The sequence below is a fragment of the Ricinus communis genome, chromosome 5, assembly GCF_019578655.1.
Source record: "Ricinus communis isolate WT05 ecotype wild-type chromosome 5, ASM1957865v1, whole genome shotgun sequence".
NCBI lineage: Eukaryota > Viridiplantae > Streptophyta > Magnoliopsida > Malpighiales > Euphorbiaceae > Ricinus > Ricinus communis.
The window spans coordinates 22,532,517-22,560,314 of record NC_063260.1 but is presented as its reverse complement, the minus strand read 5'-3'; the positions used below and the strand labels follow the sequence as shown (position 1 = coordinate 22,560,314).

At 30.8% G+C, this 27,798-nt stretch overlaps 3 protein-coding genes across 3 annotated transcripts; all 3 read left to right on the top strand.

The window, feature by feature from the left end:
• The first annotated feature begins 197 nt into the window (after positions 1-197).
• On the top strand, positions 198-10,415 carry LOC8259187 (probable pre-mRNA-splicing factor ATP-dependent RNA helicase DEAH9). The gene is made up of 23 exons (XM_002522481.4): positions 198-422; positions 509-653; positions 937-1,011; positions 1,160-1,249; positions 1,444-1,523; positions 1,964-2,033; positions 2,151-2,236; positions 2,349-2,418; positions 2,569-2,664; positions 3,049-3,154; positions 4,060-4,106; positions 4,202-4,285; positions 4,377-4,430; positions 5,044-5,144; positions 6,631-6,721; positions 6,919-7,083; positions 7,904-7,993; positions 8,226-8,294; positions 8,715-8,813; positions 8,954-9,040; positions 9,270-9,323; positions 9,459-9,538; positions 10,108-10,415. The coding sequence occupies exons 1-23, from the start codon at positions 319-321 to the stop codon at positions 10,253-10,255; spliced, it is 2,091 nt and encodes a 696-aa protein (XP_002522527.2). The 5' UTR covers positions 198-318; the 3' UTR covers positions 10,256-10,415.
• Positions 10,416-11,484: 1,069 nt separating this feature from the next.
• Positions 11,485-15,758, top strand: LOC8259188 (sodium/calcium exchanger NCL1-like). The gene is made up of 7 exons (XM_048373716.1): positions 11,485-12,203; positions 13,574-13,762; positions 13,878-14,059; positions 14,203-14,324; positions 14,408-14,705; positions 14,806-15,108; positions 15,247-15,758. The coding sequence occupies exons 1-7, from the start codon at positions 11,831-11,833 to the stop codon at positions 15,493-15,495; spliced, it is 1,716 nt and encodes a 571-aa protein (XP_048229673.1). The 5' UTR covers positions 11,485-11,830; the 3' UTR covers positions 15,496-15,758.
• A 7,776-nt stretch (positions 15,759-23,534) lies between these two features.
• LOC8259189 (sodium/calcium exchanger NCL2) lies at positions 23,535-27,137 on the top strand. Its single transcript, XM_015721415.2, has 9 exons — positions 23,535-24,166; positions 24,257-24,475; positions 24,562-24,734; positions 24,941-25,086; positions 25,186-25,453; positions 25,665-25,807; positions 25,941-26,172; positions 26,329-26,589; positions 26,685-27,137. Exons 1-9 carry the CDS (start codon positions 23,788-23,790, stop codon positions 26,931-26,933), a joined length of 2,070 nt encoding a protein of 689 aa, XP_015576901.2. The 5' UTR covers positions 23,535-23,787; the 3' UTR covers positions 26,934-27,137.
• The last annotated feature ends 661 nt before the right edge of the window (positions 27,138-27,798 follow it).

Below are 27,798 nucleotides of genomic sequence, written 5' to 3'. Positions count from 1 at the left end.
ACACTATCAATTATAGGCGCTGGGCTAAATGAAACTAAAGAATTTTATATATATATATAATTGAATTATTTAGAAATGAGGATATAATCAAATTATATAAATTATAAAACTTAAAATAAAAAGAACGCCGACGAGTAAAAGCTTAATATCTTATATAGTAAAGCATATACTCAAAATTCTCCAAAATAAAAATTAGTACTAACGAAAACGGGCAGTCGTTTGCACATGTATGATTTCGAAACAGAAAGGAAAACAAAGGGCACGCAGCAGGCAATACACAGCTAGTAGCTAAGCAAAAGCTTGAAATCATAGTTGAAAATGGCGCTGTTTTGGAAACCAGGCACAGAGAAGCCTCCTCTTCTAGACGACGAAGAAGGCGGTGTCGTTTTCTTATCCTCTTCCGTCTCTTCCTCTTCGTCAGGGTAAATCAAAATATTTGTTATACTCAGTACCATTTTTTGTACTTAACAGAAAAGTTTAATGCGTGTGATAATTTTATGTTTTACAGGTATGGATATGTGAGTATTGAGAAGCAGAGACAGAGATTACCGGTGTACAAGTACAGAACAGCGATTCTGTATCTGGTTGAGACTCACGCTACTTCTGTTATTGTTGGCGAGACTGGCAGCGGCAAAACTACTCAGATTCCTCAGGTTATTTGTTTTATTTTGATTAGTTAAAGTACGCTAATCAGTTGTAGAATTTATTGATATTACTTCGCATCGTAATTTCAATTTTGAAAAGGGACCTATTGGTATGTTTAATAGAGAGCTGTAACTTTGCTTTTTATTGCAAAATCATGTCATTGTTTTTATATGATTTCATGCTTTTCTTTCTTGAGTATAAACTAGTTATTGAATTGAGCTCTCAGCGAATTAGCATTGGCAGTTTGCTCTCTCAAGTGCTAATCGTTTCATACTTCAAGTTATATTACAGTATCTTAAAGAAGCAGGTTGGGCTGATGGTGGACGTCTCATTGCTTGCACTCAACCAAGAAGATTGGCAGTTCAGGTGTTGTTTTTTAAGCTTGAATTGCTGCACAAAACATCTGCTAGTTGTTTAATTAAACTCAACATCCTAGATTAGGTTTTTGTGTGATTTACATGGTGGTTTTGTTATTATATGTTTCTTATAAGCATATTCTGGTCCTGATGTGCAGGCTGTTGCTTCAAGGGTCGCTGAAGAGATGGGGGTCAAGCTTGGAGAAGAAGTTGGCTACACGATTCGGTTTGAGGATCTTACAAATTCAGTGAGACAGCTTAATTCTTTTACAATCTCAAACCTTTTATCCTGCACTTTATTATTTCATTTCATCATTGCTTCATGTGTTAGTTTTGTGCAGTCATTTGTTGATACCTCGTGCTCAACTGTAGACTACCTCTGCATATTTTCCTTGTACTTATGATTCATGAATGGTCAAATTATCTTCTTTTGGTAGTGCAGGATGTAACAAAGATAAAATTTCTCACTGATGGGGTTTTACTTCGAGAAATGATGGATGATCCACTTTTGACCAAGTATAGGTACTAGTTATGATCCTAAAGAAAGTATTATAGTGCCACTCTTTTCTGGCATTATCTCACTTCTTATATCTTCTGCTCTTTTTAAGATGGAAAGTTATATTTGTAATGGCTGACTTAGTGAAATGCTGTTAATTAATAATGTATGACCTGCATGTTGGTGAGTGATCCTTGAAATGCAAATGCAATGCCTTGTGTTTATATCCATAGGTGATGCAAAGCTTTATTGCTCAATTAATTAAATTTTGTAGAATTATTTGGCATTTGCAAATACCTAATTATCGATTAAGTAACAAGGCGTCTTGTTCTTCTCTGTCAACAGATTTAAAGTTATTTTATATATTAATTTTAATTTCTGTATTCTGGCCATAACCACATTTCCCTTTCTTTTTTTGTTCCTCAATGGATGCTCCTGTAACCTTTTGCCAAATTTGTCATCTCAGTGTCATAATGGTAGATGAGGCTCATGAAAGGTCTATATCAACTGACATTTTGCTGGGTCTCCTGAAAAAGGTTAAAGTTTGATGCCCATGATTTATCAATTAGTTGCTTAAGGAACTAAAATTTGTCTAATATGCTAAGTCTACTGTTCTTTTACTTTGTAATTGTCTTCAACTGTTGAAATTTCAGATTCAGCGGCGTCGACCTGAGTTGCGGTTGATTATCTCCTCTGCTACAATTGAAGCGAAATCTATGTCTGCTTTCTTCCAAGCCAGGTATTCATTTTTCTATGTGGAGAGAGAGAGATAGAGAGAGAAGAAAAGCGGACTGGCGGAGGTTGATCATTGAAATTTTGATGTTCTATATTTGTTGTCACTCGTAATCCAGCAAAAGGCGTCGAGGACTTGAAGCAGATGAACTTGGTCCAAGAAAGGAGCCTGCAATTTTATCAGTTGAGGTATGGTGTTCTGGCTTTATGTTGCTGTATATATTTAGTTCTTGGTCAGAAGTCATCTCTTTGCTTTCATGATGGAAGCTGATTATGGGTGACCTTTTGTGTGAAATTGTTTACACAATAGAGGTTTCAGTTTGCTCCTTTAATGTTCAGGGTAGAGGGTTTAATGTACAAATTCTTTATGTTGAGGAGGCAGTTGCAGACTATGTGCGGGCTACTGTTTCTACAGTGTTGTCAATTCACGATCAGGTGATTTGAGGCTTATAAAAAGATGAGCTTCCTAAGTTCTTCTTTCCTTTGTTCCCAAGGATGAAAATTTCTTCTATTTAGCATTCAAATATATGTAAAGTACTCGTCTTAGATAACAAAATATGTATGCCTGCATGATATTTGATACTTTTATGGGAAATTCTCCAAAATTCTGCTAAAGTTTTGACTTCTGGACAAGTACCCCAACCCTAAGTAACATATATAGGCTTATAAAATGCTGCACCAATTGTTTTGATATTTTACATACCACACTAATTAAGAAATCTTAATTTCTTTATATCAGTATATTGGATACATCTTTTTAGTAATAGGATTATGAAAACGATGTTACACTAACATTTTTAAGGTGTATTAATTGCTTAGGAACCTGCAGGTGATATTCTGGTATTTCTTACTGGTCAAGATGATATAGATGCTGCTGTTCAGTTGCTGACTGAAGAAGCTCAAGTCAAAGGAAAGAACTCTTCAGGTATAAAAGGACATGGCATGAAGTTTTGGTTTGCAGCTGTTCTGCACACCATTATTAGAATTAGTGCCAACTTGCAAAGCTTTATATTCTGTCCGAATACATGCATATAAATATGAATTAATAGATCTAAGAATGTGTAAACGTGGTCCACGCATGCAAATAGGCGGTGACAAGTGAAAAGTTCTTGAAGATGGACATGCCTCTTTTTAAGGGCAGAAAACACATTAAACCACATGCATCTGCATGCATACCTATATAATTTTATATATGGATAGACTTCTTCTGGATTGCTATAGTTCAACTATATGTTGCCAAACAACCAGCTACCGCTGCTGCTCTTTTCTAGCTCTAGGATTGATTCAACTAATAGCAGGAACTCATGCATGTCTTACAGAGTATGTGTTACGATCCTGCGTTTGGGATCGGGTTATGGGTCTATGATTCACCACAAGATCGAAGGTGAAGAGTGTTTGATGGAATTTCGACCTATGTTGAATTATAGTGAAGGGCTCATTAGAGAGAACCCCTCAATCTCTGAAGTTTAGGAGTTTACAACCTTGAACAAATTTCTGCTTATCTTATTCCCTAAGAAATAACGTTTAAATAGTTACAAGAGAGGGTAGGCTAGCCTCTAACCCTTAAACCCTACTTTCCATAATTAAGAACAAACAATTAAGGAAAACTTATATAAGGAAGATCCTAAGATTTACCTGTAATAACTAATTAGGAAATTGACTGGCAAAATATTAAGAAAGACAATTAAGGAAAAGTTAGTGATTCTAAGAATCACCTATAATAGCTAAAAAGGAAATTAATTAGTAAAATATTGGAATACTGTAACAGTATGCTTTTGACATAACACATGCATTAGATATTATTACCTCAATAAAATTCTTTGTTTTCAGGGTTGATTGTTCTACCTTTGTATTCGGGTCTCTCACGTGCAGAGCAGGTAGGTTATATATTATGTGCTGTTTGTGTGTATCAAAATTGTTTTTTTTGAGATTAATATTTATCTATGTAGCAAACCTTCTGCTTTCTTTATAGGATCTGGTGTTTTCACCCACTCCTAGAGGGAAGAGGAAAATAGTTATATCAACCAATATTGCTGAGACATCATTGACTATGGAGGTAGCCTCTTTCGTTCTAATACATTTGTCTCATGATCTGATAAATTTGCATAATAGGAACACTAAATACCTTGTTCCTGAAACTGCTGCAGGGCATTGTCTATGTTGTTGATAGTGGATTCTCAAAACAGAGGTTCTACAATCCGGTAATTTTAGTAATGCTATTTTGTGTTTAATTTAGTTATGGTTGGCTTGGTCGGTGGTAGATTTTAGGATTTTCTTAAATGCAGAATAAAGTCATATATGTGACAAAGAAGATGTTATCTTAATATCCATTCAGTTGTGGAATTCACACTTTCATATAGTTGAGTTGAATTGGTTTGTGAGGTTTTTCTCCTGATACCTGATTTTCAACAATTAATAGAGTTATTAACTGACATGTGATGTTTTATCTTGACTCACTGTTGACTATCAGAAAATTGAAAATAATTCATTTGATCATTTAGGAACCTTTCTTCTCCTGTGCTTTCAGGGTATCTTTTTCTTTGTTTTGTTCTTTTTTTCCTAACACTTAGGAAAAAAAATCTATAGAAGCTTGCATACATACGAGATAAGGAATGAACAAATTGGTTAGAGATTAGATCTTTTGGAGTACGAATGCTATATGGAATACTTTTTTCCCAGAAATTATGAGAATTGGTTCTAAATTGTTTGAAGTGATAACCGTCATTTTTTTTGGTAAGTCTTTGTCTAATTAATCTGATTACTTCTTGAATTTACCTATTAATTTAATTATTGTTTGATTTTACTTTGATGCAGATCTCTGATGTCGAAAATCTGGTTGTGGCACCAATTTCTAAGGCATCTGCTAGACAAAGAGCTGGTAGAGCCGGAAGAGTTCGACCTGGAAAGTGTTACAGGTGTCTAACCATGGACCACTAATTTATATTATTTATTTTCTATGAAAATTTGGATGAACTTATGGGGTCACTTGTCGCTGTTATTGATCTCTTAAGCACTCTGATGCTCAAACATGATATCATAATGGAACTAATTTTGCTTACTTGAACTTAGGTTTTTGTTTCTGCTCTAATTTAAACTTGAAGGGGGTGACACTTGCATGAATATATCTTGAATCATTTTGGAATCTGGTCATGCAATGAAGTGGGTCATGATCTGGTGGATTGATATAACCAGTCCAAAAATAGAGTGGCATGTGTAATTGCTGGCCAATCAAAGAGCAAAATTATTGATTCAAGATTCCTGAAATTTTTTGTCCAGCCATAAAAATCTGGCTGTTTGAAAATGGACAGCCATGTTTTTGTTGTGTGGTTTAGAGTCTGTGTGCTAAACCTAACTTGGCCAAAACTAGTTTATACTGTATATAATATTATACCATACCTGCTAAGAAATTTCATATTTTATGTCACATGTTCAGTTTTTAACCTGTTTTTATTTTAGCTATCAGAAGACAAAACATAGATGTCTCATTTCGGAATAACATCAGTTCCCAAACAGGTTGTCAGCTGTAAAATACTAATGTCCTATGTTATGCCAATGTGTCTAGCTAGCTTTCTTCTTGGAGGGATGATATTTTATATAAAGAAACATTTTAGTGCTGTCCTCTCTAATGCCACCTTTTGCTTATAGGCTCACTGGAAAGTACAGAATGTAATTTAGATGGCTCTACACAGTTAAAAGGAGTAACCTACCTGTGGAGTTTTATTGCATATCAAAACTGCACCTAGATTCCACACTAGAGCATCCAACCCAAAAACCTGTGTCATTGGGTAGAAACTAGAGAGACCTATAACCCAAAAGAAGCATTCCAAGACCACAGTCATATCTCTGTGGATCTGCCCACTGTAATTGCATTAATCAAAATGAGGTCTCTTGCAGTGCCAGTCTCAACTTTGACTTTATTGAAATCTATATGCATTTCTTAGATACATGCTTATTTGCGCATCAATAATTGAACTTTCCTCTTTGGGAGGTAATACATCCTCTTCTAAAGATTTAGTGTGGTGATACGTGTATGCTTTTTCTTGCAACTACATACTTTTTGGGCTTAACCTAAATTTAAACGTTTGCATTTTATTCTGAATCTACTGTTTGCAAATTCCATGATTCATATATGGTGCCAATCTATAGAAAGTAGTTGGTTACCGAATTACATAATCAAAATCTTCTCTCTGGTTGAAAATCCTCCTTACTTTTTATTCATTTGTCGAACATTTTGGCCAATCACCAAGCATTCACTATGTGAGCTTATAAACATGATAAGGTTAATTTTGAATTCTCCTTCTCTGGGAATCATTGTTAATTTCTCATGTTTGTTTATCAGATGCTTCATGTACACATACCCACTGATTGCCACATAGTAACATATTTGGTGCATGCGACCAGGTTATATACAGAAGAAGATTTTATCAACGAAATGCCCACGCAGGGGATCCCTGAGATGCAGCGGTCAAATCTTGTCTCCTCTGTGATTCAGGTGGCATTTTTGTCAATGGTTTAAATATGTTTCCTTGCATAACTTTTATATCGTATTAATTATCAATAACTTTTTTTTGCTGAATGTTCATTTGATCCTTGTACCCAAAAGCTTTATGGGTTATCATGAATTCTTGCACTGAAAGAGTAATTTGTCTCTTCTGTTTAGGCTCTAATTGCAGTATCATGATATTGCAGCTAAAAGCCTTGGGCATAGACAATATATTAGGCTTTGATTGGCCAGCATCTCCATCTCCTGAAGCAATGATACGAGCACTTGAAGTCCTTTATTCATTGGGAATCCTTGATGATGATGCTAAACTTACTTCACCAGTTGGATTTCAAGTAGCAGAGATTCCACTGGTATGCCACAGCCGCTTATTGTTAACAATTTAAAAAAGATTGAGGTTCTTATTGCTACCTATGTTTTTTATGCAAGAATATTTTCTTAATCACATTTTTGGAGTGAGGAGCAGGTTGTCTTATAATATCTTTTACGTTTTTTCTTTCTTGAGTAAAAATTGGATGAGAGAAATGGCGAAGTGCATATGCCTAGGATACTGTCTATTGAAGTTCTTTTCTTGAGAAAAATAAGCATATGGGGATTCTTCACGCTACTGCTCCAATGACTTTTCCCCTAAAGACAAAAATTAAAAATATTTTTATCGATAACAAACAGTGCATGTCATTATCTCCTTTCGCTTTAAAGTCCAGGACTGCATATCTCTACATGTTATATGTTTGATACACGCCGTACTAAACTTGCTCATATCTGGCGTTTGAAAGAAATTCATCTTGTATAGCCCAGAAATGGGTATTTTAACTTTATATATGTATGACCCTCCATTGAATATATGTCCTGTTTTCTTGGATTGCCTTTCTTTCCTTGAAAAGAAAAAAAAAATCACACATTCTTTATTTCTCATTTCGCCATTTTTTTCTCTGCTTCTCTTTATTTCCATGGAACTTACTTTTTAAGTCAAATTTTTTGTTAGAAGCCGTTGTTCTGGCAGACTGTAACTTGATGTCTCTCCATGAATTGGACTGTTCCTTTGATTTCATTTGTTCTTAATGATTGTGGATCATGAGATGTTTTCTTTTGTATGCAAAGTTATGTGTTTGCTTGAGTTCTACTTTCTACGGTTAAAATTATACAAAAATCTTGAGTTTCAATGTTTTGCAGGAACCAATGATCTCAAAAATGATTTTATCTTCCAACCAACTTGGATGTTCAGAGGAGATCATCACCATTGCTGCTGTTCTCTCCATTCAGGTAAAAGTTTTCTCCCCATATTGCTATTAATTGCACGACTTTTGTCTTTGCCTTGAATCCAGTGATTAGAGATGGATTATTTGATGAAATCTGTATCAAGTTATCTATAAAAATGGTTGAGATAAATCAGAAGTGTGCTAGAAGGAAGGATCTTTAAAACACAACCTGTAGAACTAAGATAACAAAAACCTAGGAAATTACCTCAGCTAACTTTTAAGATGTCCTTTTGCAGTCTATTTGGATTTCTACTAGAGCACAGAAGGAACTGGATGAAGCCAAATTGAGGTTTGCAGCTGCTGAGGTATTTACTCTTACGAATTTGTATCCTTGCTCCTGTCTAGTATGAGTTTGTTGTTAGATGATTCTGATTATTCTGCATGTGTTCGTGTCAATTGTCCTGGGTATGCCTTCAAAAAAGCTCTATTGATCCCTTTTGTAGACTGGATTGTGCAATTTATGCCATCTTGCTTCATCAAGTTTATTCTGTTTCCTGAACTGACATATAGCTATATCTAACTAAATATTTGGAATGTGCTGCTTTTACTCATGAGACTTTTGAACTCACAAACAAATTGAATCTGCAGTTTTAGTATTGGCATGGCACAGTGGTAAAATAAGATTTATTTATTAATATATTATTCAAATATGTGTTCCTCTTTGTTAAATATTTTTTTAATTCAACATGTTCATGTCACATTTTTAACTTCTTCATACCTTGCAGGGTGACCATGTTACATTCCTAAATGTTTACCAAGGGTTTCTTCAATCTGGAAAATCTTCACAGTGGTGTCATAAGAACTTTGTGAATTATCATGCCATGGTGTGTATGTGCTCTTTAGTGGCTGTCAACTTTAGATGGTGGTTATTGGCCTTCTGTTGGCTCTTATGAAGAAATGTGCTGGCAGTAGGTTTATTTATTTCCATTTATTAATACATATATCAGCTGATTTATTTTTGCAGAAAAAAGTTATTGAAGTTAGAGAACAACTCAGAAGAATAGCACTGAGGATAGGCATAGTCTTAAAATCATGTGAAAGAGATATGCTGGTGAGTAGTAACAGCACCACTGATTTAATTCTGTTCACAAAGGAAAAAAAAAAAAGGGCAATAAGTCTGCTCCCTTCTGCACTTGGAGAACTTAAAAAAGACCAAGTTTGTTTGACGCTTACAGAGTCTGTATTTTACAGCTCATTTCACAAGAGAGATGTTAAACAGAACAGAAGAATCTCTATGCTACTTCTGCTAACCCTTTTTTGCCCTCTAAATCATGTTACAGATTGTAAGAAAGGCTGTGACTGCTGGTTTTTTTGCAAATGCATGTCGTTTAGAGGTGGGTTTAATGCTAATAATTTTCACGCCTTGAATATAAATCTCTTATCATCTTCACTTATTCTATAAAACAATTTTTAATTATATGAACCTACTTGATCTTTTTTTAATACATGTGATGCTCATCGTCTTGAAGGCTTTCAGTCATAATGGGATGTATAAGACTGTTAGAGGTTCTCAAGAAGTCTATATTCATCCATCATCTGTGTTATTCAGGTTAGTCACTAGAGTTTGAAAATAATTTAATTTCATGTGTTTGTGAACATGAAACTTTTGTTTAAACTGAAAGGCTGTCAATTCCAAGAATTCAGGACATGCATGTTCTTTTAATGTCATATTTTCTTTATTTTCCATGGTTTTTCGCTAGTGCATGCCAGATTGATGATAGAAACAGATGTGATAAGTTGAAGTAAGAACAGGACCTGTAGGCCTTGACTCTGTTTTAATAGTTAATTGTGCATGTGAGTACATGTCATGTTAATATGCGAGGTAGAAAGATTTTCTTTTGCCGTCATGTGTCTGCAATGGCATTCATCTTGAGACTAGTAAATAAACATGGTCTGGTTCTTTACTCTTCGGCTGCTTTTTCTATCTTCATCTTAATCTAGCTTGTCTGTTTCCAACTTACCACGTGTTGCGCTTACATTTCCCCCACCATTGCTGACTTACAATTTAATTTCTATCGTTTGTTTGATGTGGTTTTTCAATTGTGTCGTATGCTTTTATTTTCTATTGGGTGTTTGGTATACATACCTGCCTAATTTCAAAAACTTTGCTTCTTCCAGAGTAAACCCAAAGTGGGTTATATACCATTCTCTTGTCTCTACTGATCGACAATACATGCGAAATGTTATAACTATCGACCCTTCTTGGCTAACGGAGGCTGCACCAAATTTTTTCCAGCAACAACGCTCAGATCCTACTGGTCACTAAGAGCCTTCTCTATTGTTTAATGGATGAATAGGAACTGGAACACAGCTTAGCAAGGCTCTGATTATGTTAATCCTTTGTAAATATCAGATTCAGTCCATAGTCTTACCATTATTTATTTAAATTCTCTCTTTTTTCATAATTTAACTTTCGTTTTTGCCCACTTGATTATGCGCAAACCGAACGTTTTAAATCTTCTGGTGGAATTCTCAGTTTTTGATTTTAGCCTCTACTTTAATAAGAGTCCTCTGAAATCGAGGAGATGTAAAGGGGCCAATTGAACCTGAATGGAGGCCTGTTTTAAGGCCAGTTGAGCTAACATAGACTAGTTGGAGTTGGAGACCTCAGTCTTTACCTGGCGATAAATTTCAAATTGGTTAAAGAACCATCTCGAGCTTGAAAATCCAGAATTAATTATTTTTAGTTCTCAGCAGGAGACCCCATAATGATTCAATTAGACTAATTGATTTCTGCTTTTAAAAGGGGAGAACCCATTTTTGAGGCTTTTAGTATTGTGTATTGAGGTCTCCAGTTGAAGAAGATGTTTATTTAACGTTTCAAACTATAGTACTCTTTGATGTTAGTCAATTATACTCACAAATATAGCATTGGCCAAACGTTAATATTCCTAGTCCTTTTAATATCCATCTTATAATTATTTAAATACAATTTAAATTCTCAGAGCAGATGTATTAACACAAAACAAAAGCTTTTCTCATTATTTTACATAATGCATGAGGGAGTTGGATGGTAAATTATATTTTGCCAATAAAAAAATATGGTTAGCTAGCATTGGATTTGGAGGACAACCTTTGACTTCCACATGATAGCCGAATCGACTTTCACATACGTAAATTCACAAAATCCAACTTCAAAAAATTCTATTTTATGAATTAGTTTACCTAATGCAGCTCTGCTTCTCAAAGGAATTTAATCAAATCATTATTTTTTTTTAATCACTAGTGTCAATTAGAAAATGTTCATAATCAAATCATTCATCTACTAGACAACCATAAGGACTGTTAGTTCATCTGAATCCAAATTGGCATGTCAACTCCATAATCCAACTTTCTTTTGATTTACATGTTAATTACTGACGTCGGGAGAATGGTTGAATTAATTGTCTGTGAAGACTAACTATTCCAATGATGAAAAACTCAGTGTCCTCATCTGTATATTAATATATTCCAATGTTAGTTAATAAAAACTTGCATCAAAATCCTTTGATTCAAATAACTTAGATTGCTGCACTTACCTCATTTTAACAAAAATAATTTAGATTACACCTCATTTTAACAAAAATAATTTATTAATCTAAACCAAATTGTCCTGAAAGTAGACTGCATCTTCATAAACTGGAGGACAAATTCCAGGGCTGCTACCCTTTTTCTTTTTTGGCTGTCACTATTTGTTTTCATTAGTCTGCTATCAGATCGAAACCATGATTTTATAGCTATGGAAACAACTCTCTTATTTATTTGATGAATTCATTCTCCAAGTCTTTTTATAAAGTTGAACTTATCTTCAGCTTCTTATTCTTATCATTTTTTCTTGTCTAAGAGTTTAATCTCCAGGGCAATGATCAAAGCAGCATTCAACGTTCTTTTAGTCGTTTTAGCGATCCATTTAGCAAATAGTCGCTCTATTAGAGATGAGAGTTCCATTCTACTATCAGATGGTATGGATCAAAAGAACCAATCCGTTATCCTACAACTTGATGATCTCAGAACAAGTGTTACTTGCGAGCCAACTTATGGCTTCTTGCCTTGCACGACGGAGGTTTGGGGCCAGCTTTTCCTCATGATTGTATATGAGTACCTGCTGTCCCTTTCAGCAAAATACATTTCAGAAGGATCTGAACTTTTTCTTGAAACGTCTGGAACTGAAAACATATTTAGTGCTAACTTGTTTCAAATGCTTGGCATGTTCCCACAAGTTATATTGGTTCTAGGTAAGTCTCTATTCGTACAACTTGTTAACATATTTGAAATAGTTCAGAGATCATATGATATAATGCATGCGAAAGACATTTCCACCGTAAGTGGAGAATAGTTCCCACTACATGATGCAGATCGAGTGCGCAACATGTGTGCCCGTTCTCTCCAAATGATTACGTCGTTTCCTGTATCATTTTCCTGCTACATGATGGTTTTACAGTTTCTTCAATGCCTTTCGTTTCTCCCTTTGCATATCCGACTTGACAACAGTAATTGTACGCTTGGAAGTAATTGTCAACTTTTGCACGTATTATGCTTAGCTGAATGTTTTTTATATGCATATCTAAACGATATTTAAATATTTTACTTCAGATATGAATATTGTTATTTATTTTAGAGTTTGAAAGTTTAGAAAGACAAAATGCAGATTGTTTCTTCCTTCTTGATTTCAATTGCCTTATTAATTCTTCTCATTTCGTTTTTCCTCTCAAACTAAAAGTTACATTGATATTCCTCCATTGATAAGTAGAAGGTAATTTATTTGCTCAAATATATATCAAAAACATATAATTAGAATTAGAATGAAGGAATTACAATTGGGTTTCTTGGTTCTATATATTAATTAATGCAACTATTAGCACGAAAGGCTTTATTTACATTGAGAAATTTCAGAATTCATAACTAGTAAAATCAACAAATCTTAAAGATTTTCCTGTTAGGACTGACAGAGGTAATTTTAGAAAAAAAGAAAGATATTATGAATTATGAATTTTATTACCTCCTAAGTGGGATATTAAAGCCTTCGAAAATGAGAAATTCATTAAAATATATAAATATTTACTCTGTGTTTGACTTGCTAAATGATGAATACTTAATTCTTCTTTTATCAGTTTGGTCAATCATTTAGATGTATAGTTTATTGAAAAAATTTTAATGATGAATTTAACCAATCCTTTGAATTTCATTATCTAAAATCTCTCAATAACCGTGGAACAGACATCTTTACAGTGACTAATTTTAAGATTCTCAGATACAAAGAGAGTTTCGCCCATTTTAGTCCCCTGAAACCGCTTGCTGTATTTCGATGGAGAAAGTAGTTACTGAATTGGTCACCTAAAAGCCGTTGTCAATAGCCTCGGTGACGAAAGCTAAAAATTGGTCGTAAAAAGTGTGAACAATTTGGAACTTTCTGAAATTGCTCAATAGACATTGTATCGGTTTTCTTCTATTTGAATTTGGGGGTTGCAATTTTTCCATCTCAATGTGATAGATTACAGCTTCAGGTATTTAATCAAAGTTTCGAAGCATGTATAAAGCGGTGGAATTTCAAATTTGAGTTTGTCACGGAAATAGAAACTTATATACCATTAGTCTTGGTTTCCAGTGGCTGCAGTAGGAGGAGAAGCGGATACTGTTGAAACAATGGCAGAAATGGGAATGGGCTTGCTTGCAGGATCAGTAATCATGAACCTTACGCTAATCTGGGGTTCTGTTGTTGCATTTGGCAGCTATGACCTTTCACAGACCTCAACTTCATCAAATACGGAAAGCCAGAACAAATTCAGTTTAACTGGTCATTCTCCTTGCATCATTTTTAATTCTTCATGATTTGTTTGTCAATTCAGAAGAAGAATTCTAATGATGAATTGAAACTAATACAAAAGATTCTGGGAAAATTGAATGTGCAGGTTATGGTGTAACCACTGATGATAAAACCAAACATACAGCAGGAATCATGCTTTTGTCTATGATTCCATTTCTTTTACTTCAACTGGCAAAAATTCTGAGCTCATCTTCGGCGAAAAAAGTTGTGCTCATAGTTTCTCTCATCATAACTCTCATTTACCTCATTGCTTACTTGATCTATCAGGTAATTTATATCATGCGCAGATGGACTTTTCTACATTATTCAGCTGCTTAATGTTATCTCAAATTAAATGCTTATAGATTTTTTATGAATCATCGTCACCTCTTCTAATGAAGACCATATCTAACATATGAGTACTGCAACAGGCTTTGACGCCATGGATTCGAGAAAGAAGACTTCAATATTTGATGCGCAAATATGTACAGAAGAATCTTTTACAAGCTCTATGTACACCTGATGGGAAGCCTGATGAGGCCAATCTAAAAGAGTAAGTCGTCCAATGTACATAATGATGAAAGATTATGAGCTTCAAGTGTCTCGTTATAACTCTTTTCTCCAATATGTTTGTAGGCTATTTCGCAAGATTGACCAGAACAGCAATTCTCAAATATCAGCTTCTGAAATGAGAGCATTAATGCTTGGCATACAAATAGAAGAGGCTGGATCAAGTAAGGATGAATTTGTGTCAAAAGTAATGGAAGAGTTTGATATCTCTGGTGATTCTAGTATAAGTGAGAATGAGTTCGTTCAAGGGCTGTCCAAATGGCTTAGCGAAGCTAACGTCTCAGGAAATGATCAAACTAAAAAGACCAACAAAAAGTCGTCTACTGCCACCAGTAATAGCACTAGCACTAGCAGCAATTCAAAGGTAAAAAAGACGATTATTCTTTCAAAGTTTGAAATCTTTCGTAAGTGCAAAAAACAAGAATAGTTGTACATATAATAGCTGAAATTGCAATGGCATGCAGGGAACTACTGAAGAGCAGCAGGGTCTGGTGACCAAAAGTCAGGAAAGCAAGGATACTGATAACAGTGTTTTATGGGACTATGCTAAGGCTGTTTTTTTAATAATCTCTGGAACTGCTGTTACTTTTTTGATTGCAACACCTCTAATGACAACTCTTCAAGATTTTGCAACAGCTATAAACATTCCATCCTTCTTGGTTTCATATTTTGTAGTACCTTTAGCTTTGAGCTTTAAGCAGGCATACAGAGCAATAACTTCTGCCAGAGAGAAGACAGAAAATGCCGCCTCTTTGACACTTTCAGAGGTTATTCTCTCTCCAATTCACTTTTCTTTTACACTACACGTGCATGACCACGAAGACATCTTGCATGCTTGTTTTATAATATGGAAGCAGAAATTTTTGGGATAGTTTCTAAATTGACACTCGAAAGGTTTCTTGCAGCTCTATGGCGGAGTATTCATGAACAACGTCATGGGCTTGGCAATCTTCCTACTGCTTGTTTGTATAAAGGATTTGTCATGGGATGTTTCAGCAGAAATTCTGGTGGTTCTGATTATTTGCAGTGGGATGGGTATTTATGCCACCTTCTCCACCAAATTCCCATTCTGGACTAGCATTATAGCATATGCTCTGTACCCTATATCTTTGGCATTTATTTATGTCCTTACCACTTACTGTGGATGGGGCTAATAAAACTAGCAATTCTGATATATTTTCACCATAAAGAATTAATCAATAGGATTGGATGGAAAGTTCTCCAGAATAAGGGGTGGGCTATTGGCAACGTTTTCAGTATCAGGTTGATTAATGCACATATCAAACCTTTTTTTTCTGGTCATTATTGTAAGATCATCCATTAGATAGTTGTTCTATGTTTTGGACATGTCTGTCTTTGTTCTGCAAGTCTAGTTTTGTACAATAAAGATATGCTACTGAATTAGCCATTTTTGGAATTCCAAATTGAAGCAAAATTTGCTATTTTCTAGTATGTCATTGCACAAAATGAACTTCCACACCGTTGTCAATTCCTGACAATGGTTGCAATATCATTCTTTGAACATTTAAAGGCAGAGTAGAAATAATGTCGTTGGTTTGTGACATCCGTTGTCGGCAGGTAAAGAGCTAATTAAGATGAGTGATTGAATATGGAAATGATCATAGCATCTGCCTACATACAGATTGGAAGTAAGTTACTAGAAACATTATCCAAATTCTTTGTCCTTTAACTTTCTATTGGTGACAATGAAGAAAAGGCTATTGTTTCCTCTCTTTTAGACGACCGGCTGGTCGTCTTAAAAATAACCAATTGTTATAATATAGATTACAGTCCATCATTCTATATGGACCAAAGTCCATCAACATGTGTGGTGGTAAAGGAAGAGTAAAATGTGTGCTGATTTTGTATGAAATTTTATAAATTATTTTTTTATTTTTTTTCTAAATTATACAACGTGAAGATTTTTTTTCCTCTTCTTTACTTGTTCTTTTGAATTATTATACACTATGCTTTTAAATTTTTTTATATTATAATTAAATAAATTTATAAAAATTAAAATATATTAAAATTATTAAATTTTTAATTTTAACATGTGTATCTATTTTTGATACATGCGATTTTTATTTTTTAAATTGTAGTAATTAATATTATATCAAAAATAATATTTTGAATATATATTTTTATATATTTATAAAAGTTAGTTGTTTACCTGTCTATTTTACGACCTTCGTAATTATTTTGATTATAAATAATAATATAAATTAAATTTATATATATAATTAAATAGATCTCTTAATATTTTATAATTAATTAAAACATTTTAATATAATAATAAATTAAATATTTTTAATGTCTTTATTAGTTTTTATATTTTAAGATTTTATTAATATAAAATTATAAGATTATAAATAAATTAATAGAAAAACTATAAAATTATATGTAAATTTGAATTTTATGTGTCAATAATAAGTACATATATCAAAATTAAAAATCAAGTGTTAAAATATAGTAATACATGTCAAAAAAATTTATTAGACTAGATACATATCAATATTTTTTTTGTTTATTTATATGCACTAAAATGTTTATTTTTTATATGTATAATATCCATTAAATGTAATATTTTAAAATAATTAATTATTTTTATAATTAAATATTCATTGTCTACGAACTTAATATTCATTACGGTTAAAATTTATGCTTATTTCATTTAATGTATTATTCATCAATATTAATATTAATGTTCATTATCTATTATTACAATGTTTATTGTTTGTATATGTAATGTTCATCAATATTTCTAAATAAAAATATTGATTATTTATGAAAGCTTTTATTATTTTTGTGATGCAGATTAAAATTTTTTTATGATTGATATAAATATTCATCATTTATAAGTATAATATTCATTAGTTGTCAATGGATATTCGTCATTTGATGAAAATCATACCCACTAATCCATTCAAATAAATATATATAAGATAGATATAATATAAATTATCCTTACACAATTAGTAAAGAAAAAAAATATCAAGCTAAAGTTATACTATAAAAATTTAAATTATGGTGCATTTTCTTTATAAAATATGTGGTGCATTCTATTTCTAAAGGGCATAATACGGAGACTTTTGTCTCCGCTTCTTCATTAGTTTTTAAATTTATTTACATTAGAATAAAATAAATTTATAAAAATTAATATTACATTAAAAATTATACATAAACTTGAATTTTACGTGTCAATAATAAGTACACGTGTCAATAATAAGTATACGTGTCAAAATTAAAAATCATATATGTCAGATTATAGTAACACATATCAAAAAAATTTTATTTAACCATATACATATTAATATTTTTTGTTTATTTACATGTACGAAAATGTTCATTTCTTATGTGTATAATGTCCATTAGATGTAATATTCTATAATAATTAATTTTCATTATATCGAAATATTCATTATCTGTGAACTCAATATTCATTATAATTAATGTTTATGTTCATTTTTTTATATATTATTCATCAATGTTAATATTAATATTTATTATATGGTACTGCAATGTTCATTGTCTATATATATAATGTTCATCAATATTCTTAAATAAAAAAATTAATTATTTGTAAAAGCTTTTATTATTTTTGTGATGTATATTGAAAGTTTTTTATGATTGATATAAACATTCATCATTTACATTTACAGGCATAATATTTATTAGTTTGTTAATAGATATTTATTATTAATGAAGATCATACTACTAATTCATTCAAATGAACATATATAATATAGACATAATATAAATTATCCTTACACATTGGATAAACAAAAAAAAATCAAGCTAAAATTATACTACGAATATTTATATTATAGTACACATGATTTTTCAATAAAATTAAGTTAATAAATGATGAACATTTTACATTTAAATAATGTACATTCAACACATGTTTAATGAATATAAATTAATGAACATTTAATATAAAATCAATGAATATAAATTATTAAAACAAAAATGTGTCAGCGTTTGATGCACATGTCAGCATCTGACGCTTGTTAGCGTCTGACGCACGTGTCAGATATTAACATAAATTCTTTTACCAATTAAACAGCACTGGATGGATCCCTAGGTCCATGAGCTACATGGACCAGAATCCATCTTATAATTTGCAAAAAATAACGGCATCGGCTTTGCACAACTAGCCCTAAGAAATTTTAAGAAAGGCCCAATATATAGATCAAAAACCTCATATTCTAATGATATTTTCAAAAAAAAAAATAAAGAAAAGTAAAATAAAACTATCCTATTAGGATTATTATTTGATCTCATTAGATTTATTTTTTCAAATTTTAGCCATTAAACCTTATTCATTCAAACAACCTATGACCTCCTAAAAAGGTTTCAATATGTTTTTAGAATATTAAAAAATTAATATAAAATATTGATTTTGAGAGAATATTTATTTTTCAGATATTATCATTAATAAATTTTAATATTTATCTTTCAAAATATTATTAATTAATAAAATTAATTCAAATTAATTATAAACTAATTTCAAAATATTTTTTTCACCGACTTCATTCATTTTTCTTATTTTGAAGATTGACTAGTATATTTTTAGTATAGAATTTGTTTTCTCATGTCTTGTATTACATAAAATTTACTTCCAACTTTATCAAATACTTCAAATAAATTGTTTATTATATTTTTAATATATGTTTAACAAGTTGATATAATATATATTTGATAATAATTATACTATTAAAATATATTTACTATTTATTGTCTCATTATCATTAAGTATATCTTTTGACTTTAAATTAACATAAATATTATAGGCATACAAATTTTATGTAAAGAATTAAGAATATATTGCCCATATACAAAAATAAATATGCAAAAAAACATTAAGTTTAAATTTGAATTACATTTTAGAATTTAATATATTAAAATATAATAAAAACCATATTTAAAAAAAAATTATTCGTTAACCATAAATCTTTAATCACAAATTATTAGTAAAGACTAAATTAAATAAGACTCAGAGTACTAATATTGAATCAAATTATCTAAAAATTTCAAATTTAATAAAATAGTTTATATATTCTCTTACCTTATTCTAACTCATATTTATGTTAGACTAGTTTTATATCTTGAAATTAAATATGAAAATAAATTGTCTAAAATGTTAACATTTAGTAAAAGAGATGATTTGTTTAAAATTATATATTAACAATAAATAGATGATAAGCGATTTAGTTAAATTTATTAAAGATATTCATGTTTATATTTTTTTTATAAGAATCTGAGCACGTACTAAGCTTTTAAATAGTAATAAGTAATACTTAAATAATCATTATCTTGTCAATCCAAAAATAGTTAATACAAATATTACCGGAATAATAATGTGACATATATAAAATTCAACTATTAATATTTAGTGCTAAAATTATATTAGATAATAATTTTAGAAAAATGATTATTATTCATTGAATGAGTGCGATATTAGATTTTATATAAATACTTAGATTTACTTGAAATATTACTCAATATAATATTAAATATTATTTTATAAAGTTATTTTTAAAGAAAAGATTAAGAAACTTTATTAGTGGTATATCTACTAGTAAAAATCTAAAAAAGTATATTAAGAAAGAAACTTGATTTGGCAAAAGGACTTTGATCACGGAATGCCAATTGCCAAATAGTTAGATTTTTTAAAAAAGATTTATAATAAAATAAAGATAAAAAATTAGTAAAAATTAAATATTTATATATTTTAATAAAGTTAAATAAAAATATTTAAATTAAATAAATATAGGATATATTAATTTATTATTATATTATTATGACACGGGTGTTACGGGGCTGAAAATCAATTGTCTCAAATGAAAGTCAGGTAAAATTTCAGATGATATACAGAATAGAATAGTTAGTTACAACCACCATTTTCTATGGACTTCGGTGTTGACAAATGCCGAGATGTGATTGGCTTTGAGACATTTTGTACGGAATGGTACTCGAAGCCGAAGAAGTTAATGAGGAGGGACCATTACATTACTCTTGTTTTCATTCATTCATTAATGAAATTTGCACATGAGGTATATGTTCTTTTCTTTTTTTTATTATTATTATTATTAAGAAATGTTTGTCTTTCTATGTTTTCGCTTTTTTGTTTTTTATTAGCTCAAAGATTTGAGAGGAATGAGACTGAAGTAATCAAAATTGATTTTAAGTTTTGACTTTTTCTTTCATCTCTTCTGATCGTCATTGTGTTTTTGTTTTTTTTCTTTTTCCTCCAAAATTTGCATTAATCCTTATTGTTATGGGAGAAATGAATTATATATTATTTTATTCGTTAAAAGATTGAATAAGTAACAGAAATTATGTATTTTTTTTATCATATAATATATTTAGATTTTTTAAGAGAAATAAATAATTATAATTTGAAATAATCTTTTTATATTGTCGGGAGGTCACATTATGCTGCTCCAATTTAGTAATATAAGAATAATTTGTTCCTTTCACCAACTCCCTTAAAAGACAGATAATTTGATAAATAAAAAAGATAATAGAAATTTAAATTAGCTCAATAATACAGAATTAGACATTTTGGATAGAGTTGCTGTAACTTGAATTTTATACTCTTTTTTGTTACTTAGATGAGAGCCATCTTCTAATCCTAAAGTTCCGTTTATTTACTGAACAAGCCAGAACAAATGTTCCTTGCTTTATTCTTCTTTCATACCGAGTAGTTGATTTGAATTAAAAAAATATTTAATAAATTTAATTATATAAAAAAATTAACTAAATTTCTACAGATATTCTAAATTTTCTTACTTCTAATCAAACACAAAAATAATATATGAAAAAAAAAATAATGGCATTAGATATATAAAAGTAATAAATAATTAAAATTTTTTATTTAAAAAAGAGACAGTTTATATGAATTTGATAAGCATATAGACAAAAAAGTTTTAAATAGATCAAATATACCACGTTAACCGTAAACTAAATCTATTGCATAGTGATACACTGGTTTTATTCATTAATTATTATATGTTCATGAATTGATTTATTTATTACTATTAACAACTCATAATTAAAAGTCAATTAATAAAAATGTAATAATTAATAAATAAAGCCATAAATTATTATATAATTAATTTAGTCTATAGATAATGTGACAATCGGCAAGTTCTCACGTATAGACATAGCAAAAGAGAGAAATGATATCTATCTATATATATTAATTTGTGAGAGCTAAATATTTTTTTAACATGTATGCTTAATTTTTGACATATAAAATTTTTATTTTGATATGTGTACTTATTTTTGACACATGGAATTCAAGCTGACGTGTAATTTTATAATTAATAAGTTATACTTCTAATTAAATACTGACTCTAACCCTAAAAAATAAAATATTATTTATATTTTAATAATATATTAACTAATAAATAGTTTTCTAATCAAATATCGATACTAATTCTATTATAAGGAATAACATATTAATTATATTTTAATATTATATTAACTAATAAATTAGTTTTCATATTGGATAATAATTCTAATTCTATACAATAATATATAAAATTATATTTTTAATATTATATTTAATAATAAATTAAAATTTTAATTATATAATAAATTTTTAATCCTAAAAATAGTAATATCAATTACATTGATAATATTAATTCATATAATACTATAATTAATTAATAAATATTTTTATATTATTGCACTAATAGATTTTTAAAATTTAAAAAACTTAAAAAATATTTTAAAATAGCTAGTTTGTTATTATTTTTAAAAATTATTAATTAATATTAAATATTAAAAAAATTATTTAATTGTATTTATTAACTTAATTTTATAATTGAAATAATAATAATGATCGTGTAACACACGGATAAACAACTAGTTTGGTTTAATTTTTGCATTTCAACAATAAGTATTTAATGCTTGAACGTCAGATAAAGTATTTAATACCTGAACGTTAGATATAAGTCTTTAATGTCTAACCTCAAGATGTAAATGCTTAATAGATACTTTTCTAAAAAATAATTTTGAAATTTTAAGAATTGAAAATTCTAGCTTTGCAGAATTGAAAAGCTAATTTCCAAAATATGGTTTATTTCAAGGAATTTTAAAATTCATAAATTTACTTACAATTTATAGATTTAAAATCTATAAATTTTTAAAGTTCTATCGTTTAGATTAAACATAAAAATAATAGATTTTTTAATTAAAGTTAAAGAATAATTTTAAAATAGATAAATTTATTAGATAATATTGAAAAAAAATATAACAATCGTCATTGTTTTAAAATAGTGGGTTTTGGACTTTCCCATCTAGGGAGAAATTAAAACTCTAAAAAGTAAAAAATTTTGATGAATGAAATTCTTTTTTATAATCCATGAATTTAGACCACATTTTTACTTGCCAAGCGATTGAGTTAAACTAAATCCATAAATTTTACAAAATCTCTTATTATAAAATTTCTCAATACAAACAACACCATGTTTGTAACTATCAATTTATAATTAAAATATTACATAAAATTTATGATTTTAAATATTAAGATTATATTGTTAAAAAATAAATTTACATACTATTATTTTAATAATTATCTTAAATAAGATCAAATAGATGAAAAACAGATATTGTAGTCATTTTAGCATTTCATTTTGATTTCTTTTATTGTCTTATCCGTTTTATACTAATTATTATATTGAAGAATAATATGTCTTGTCTTATCTTATTTTAATTTTGTCTATCCGAGCGTGTTAAAGATAATACGATATTCACGTTCGAAAATTAAATAATTAATATATACGATCAATCATTTTATATTAACAAAGATATATAAATGAATAAAAATAATCTTGAAGGAAAAAAAAATGTTTTCTGAAATAATAACACATGAAGTGTTTAAAAAAGGAAAAAAGAAATCAGTTTAAAAGAGTAATTATGTTAAATAAAGGCAATATCCGACACTGACAGGTCATAAACATATGCCTGCCTATCAAAAGGAAAGGCCGAGAATCCCGTATGAAATCATCATCAACATTATTGCTGAACAAAGGAAAAAATAAAAAGAATTGCTCAATAATTATGTTGTGACTACGACGAGTCTGTCTCTTTCGAATACAAAATGTGGTTTATTATTTGTTGTTGCAAATGAATATCGGGTCGTCATGACCTCTGACTCAAACAAATATTCAGCATTCCAATTGCATCATTATATTAAATCCACCAATAAAATAACATGCGCTCTTATCTGGTTTCATTCGCCCAATGATACAAAAAAATATTCGTGGACCAGAGTGGCGGTAGTGTGAGTTTTGTCCGAAAGGAACTAAAACGCCTCAACTGGGACTGGGTTCTTATGAGTCAACCCACGACTCGCGCTAAAAAGAATTGGCATGTGCCTCTACTAGCTATATGAAACCAATTTCATCTCCGTCATCCTCTTTCTTCTTGCATCAATGGCACACATTACACTCCTGGCTTTTATCACCCTGCTTATGATTGCAAATGTGCAAAGCCGCAGCATTAGATCAAGCTCTGATGAACAACTGGTACCGTCTGGAGTCGAGCACCTTGAAATTAACTCTTCAATTCTGAGTTTAAAGCCACTGAATTCCACTCAACATACATGCGTTCACTACTATAGCTTCCTGCCATGCGCCACTAATATTCCGGGCTTCATCTTCCAAATTGTGGTTTTTGAGTACTTGCTGATTCTTGGTGACAAATTTTTAACGAAGGGTAGACAGCAACTCTTCAGTATTCTCGGTGTCGGTATCTATGGTGCCACTTTATTCCGCATTCTTGCTGTACTTCCGACAAATGTGCTAATTCTTGGTATTCTTTTTTTTTTTGCACTTAATTTACATATCTTTCAGTGCTAATTATATCAGCTTCACATTATAGCGTTTCCTTGCTTGTTTGAAGCATCTGGACTTGCTCAGAACAGAGAAGATGCTCGAGCTAGAATAGAGAATGGAGCTGGTTTACTTGCTGGATCGACTGTTTTTTGCTTGACTTTACAGTGGGGAATTTGTGTCCTTCTTGGAAGACGTAAAATAGCTCAAGAATCAGAACCTAATCAAGAATCAAAAGCCCCAACAAAAAGGTGTTTGATGGTTAAACAGAGATTCTCAAGGCTTAAAGGTTCATGATTAAGTCCATTTTAGTACAATTACCTGTATCAGTTACAATTAGTCTCTTTAGTTGATATTTTACTTTCTTGTTAACAGAATATGGTGTCAGAACTGATACAAAGACAAAATACACAGCAGGGATAATGCTTCTGTCACTGATTCCAGTTATCCTAGTGGAATTAGCTAGTGCCTTTGAATCGCGGCCATGGAGCCATATAGTAACACTGGTTGTAGTTGGCGCAGCGCTTGTCTCATACTTCCTATTTCTGGTATTTTAATCTTCGATTCAAGAATTCAGTCTTTCAGTATTTTTGCAGTCTTATTTGTCAACAGAACTTATAGCACGTTTGGTGCGCTTCAAAACTGGAACTGGAATCAATTCTTGGAATAGGATATATTTTTCTTTTCTGTTGGTTTGGTAGAGTCAACGCACAATTAATTTACAATGATTTTCTGGTCTGTGATAACTTTGCAGTCTCGTCGTCAATGGATCCAAGAAAGAAGTTTAGAATATTCAAGGGAGCAGCTTCTGCTAGCTGGATTTTTGGATCATTTACAAAAGTTTGCTAAAAGAAGGCTTGTTAATAAAGAAGGAAAAGTTGATGTTTCTTGCGTCAAAAGGTCATTTATCTTTTTGTATCTATTTAAGTGCTTTTACATTCGTTGATTTGTTACAAAATCCTTTCTAATTAATCACTTTGTTCTCGAATTCATTAACAGAACATTTCGTAACATTGACAAGAATAACGACAATCATATATCACAAAAAGAACTCAAAGATTTCCTAAAGCACATGAAATCGGGGGACCTGGAATTTGATGATGCATTTGCAGTTCAGGAACTAATGACCCAATTCGACGAGGACAGTAATCGTTCGATTACTGAAGATGAGTTTGTGAGCGGATGTCACAAAATTATTGGTAAAGCCAAGCAGATGGTGGCTGACGATAATGATTCCTCAAGAAAATATCTGCCACAGTTACATAAAGTAGGGAAGCGGTCCTTTTACCTTTTTTTTTTTTTTTTTTTCTTTCTTCTTTCTAATTAGAAAAACATGTTTACTAAGGAGAGGTTCCACTTAATGATGGTGGAGCCGTACTCCTTTCAAAACATTGTGATTTTAGAGCCTAGTAAATAAAAACCCCTGTACTGATATTTTAAGAATTGTCAAACAGCTCTAACTTACTGAATTTGTGCAGATGGTTCAACCATTGATTGAAAGAAAGAAGGCAAAACTAGCCGAGATTGAGCAGCAGCTGTCCCAAATTCTGAACACTGCCCAAAACCAACAACTTGCTTTCCTCGTTACCGATGGAAAACCTGACGTGGATAAGATACGAAGGTTATCTACTAAATTCTATTTGTGATATCCTGTTTCCTAATGCTTCTAAGACTACATAAAAAATGCATTTCTTTGATACCTTTTTTTTTTTTTTCTTTCTTTGTTTTGTAATCCTGTTTCATTGCCAGTGCAGTCTCTTTGCTGAATTCGATAAAGATGATAATAAGAAGATGACAGCCAGAGAGCTAAAAGGGATGATCAAAAGCAAATTTGGAAGTGCAAAACTTGATCATGATGATGTGGTAAAGAAAATGATGAAAGTATTTGACGTAGATAAGGACAAAGAGATCCATGTGGAAGAATTTACTGATGGAATGAAAAAAAGGCTCTCCGGTGACTTTCAATTGATTGATGAATGCATAGAGGTAAGCATCAGGAATTAAATGGAGAGTGTGTTCCAAGCCAATTCATGCAATATATGTTATGCTATTAGGTTAATAGTTAATTGATCGGGGGCCTGTCTTAGTGCATTTAGTTAGAGTCTAATTTCTGAAAGTTGTATTTCCTCTCTAAAATTGCAGAAAGAAAAAAGTATCAAGAAAATGTCATTGCGTGCTCTCACAAAATCTGGAATTCTAGTCGTTCTTGGAGTTGCAATTGTGTCCTCCCTCGGAATGCCCCTCATAAATAATACTCAACTCTTATCAGAACGGATAGGCATATCTTCTTTCTACATTTCATTTGTAGTTCTTCCTTTTGCTGTGAACTTTAAAACAGCAATGGCAACGATATTTCCTGCGAGTCAGAAGAAGGAAGAAGCATCTTCAATAATGTTTTCAGAGGTTTGTTCCTTCCTTCTTTTTTCTTTTCTTTTTCCATACATACCAATAACATTGCAAGAAAAGTTCATTAAGGGGTTAAATTTGACCTTATGCAGATATATGGAGCAGTATTCATGAACAATGTTTCAGGGCTATTGACCCTACTAGCACTCATTTGGGCAAGAGGGTTCACATGGGATTATTCAGCAGAAGTTATAGTGCTATTGGTGGTTAGTGCTATAATAGGTGCAATTGCCTTCTTGCGCAGAATTTACCCACTTTGGACTTGCCTCTTAGCATTTTCTTTCTACCCATTGTCTCTAGTCTTGTTTTATGTGATTCGTTTTGTTTTGGGCTGGAAATAGGACTCCAAGCAAATGTAACATAGGAAATATCCTAAAGTTTCCTTCGTTTTAATTATGTGCTGGTAATTGTATCCCTGAATCCATACCCTTTGAAATGCCTTGCATTTGAACTTCAGAACAAGAGGATCGGTTATTACTAGACTAAATCAATTGTATAGTGACATGTAGCTTTATTTATTAATTATTATATTTTTATTAATTAAATTTTAATCATCAATTAACTAAATCAATTAGCGACATTTTAATTATTTTTATGAGTTGATAAATTATATTTCCATTATGAATCAATAAGTGTGTGAATAAACACATGTTGGAATTCTATAACCTATACGGGTGGCCTTGATTACAAGATTAATTAATTCTTATTTAGAACTATAACCTCCCTATCTCCCCACTTAATATACAATGTACCTCATGTCTACCACTCTTCCCCTTCTCAATGCTCCTTAACCTATAAACAGAGATGCAAGATCGAATTAATTTGTTTTCTGTAGCTATATGCAATAATATATGTTTCTTAATGACAATTTTCTATCACTTCATTTTTTTCTCCTCCCACTCCAATACGCAACTGGTGAAGATAGTCTGAGGAAATAACATTGTTCTGATTAAATGCCCTTGTCCTTGTTTTTGTTCTTATTCTTTTTATAAGGGAATTAACTGGCTGGCAGTCTCTCTTAATGTTTGGTTATTAATAGGGGCAAACTAAAGGGGGAAAATCAAAATATTTAAGTTTTACATTATATTAGTGTTATTATATATATAAAAGATCAAAGCTTGATCATGATTATATAATATGGTGAACAAAATAATGAATATTTTTGATGTAGACGAATTTACTTCTGGAATCAGAAAATGGCTGTCT

Excerpts from the sequence above, each read along its gene's own strand:
- LOC8259187 (XM_002522481.4), top strand. The coding sequence starts at position 319 with ATGGCGCTGTTTTGGAAACCAGGCACAGAGAAGCCTCCTCTTCTAGAC. Across the intron at positions 423-508 it reads GTCTCTTCCTCTTCGTCAGG|GTATGGATATGTGAGTATTG; the intron begins GTAAATCAAAAT and ends TATGTTTTACAG. Across the intron at positions 2,034-2,150 it reads TGCTGGGTCTCCTGAAAAAG|ATTCAGCGGCGTCGACCTGA; the intron begins GTTAAAGTTTGA and ends TTGAAATTTCAG.
- LOC8259188 (XM_048373716.1), top strand. The coding sequence starts at position 11,831 with ATGATCAAAGCAGCATTCAACGTTCTTTTAGTCGTTTTAGCGATCCAT. Across the intron at positions 12,204-13,573 it reads ACAAGTTATATTGGTTCTAG|TGGCTGCAGTAGGAGGAGAA; the intron begins GTAAGTCTCTAT and ends CTTGGTTTCCAG. Across the intron at positions 15,109-15,246 it reads CCTCTTTGACACTTTCAGAG|CTCTATGGCGGAGTATTCAT; the intron begins GTTATTCTCTCT and ends GGTTTCTTGCAG.
- LOC8259189 (XM_015721415.2), top strand. The coding sequence starts at position 23,788 with ATGGCACACATTACACTCCTGGCTTTTATCACCCTGCTTATGATTGCA. Across the intron at positions 24,167-24,256 it reads GACAAATGTGCTAATTCTTG|CATCTGGACTTGCTCAGAAC; the intron begins GTATTCTTTTTT and ends GCTTGTTTGAAG. Across the intron at positions 25,087-25,185 it reads GATGTTTCTTGCGTCAAAAG|AACATTTCGTAACATTGACA; the intron begins GTCATTTATCTT and ends ATTCATTAACAG.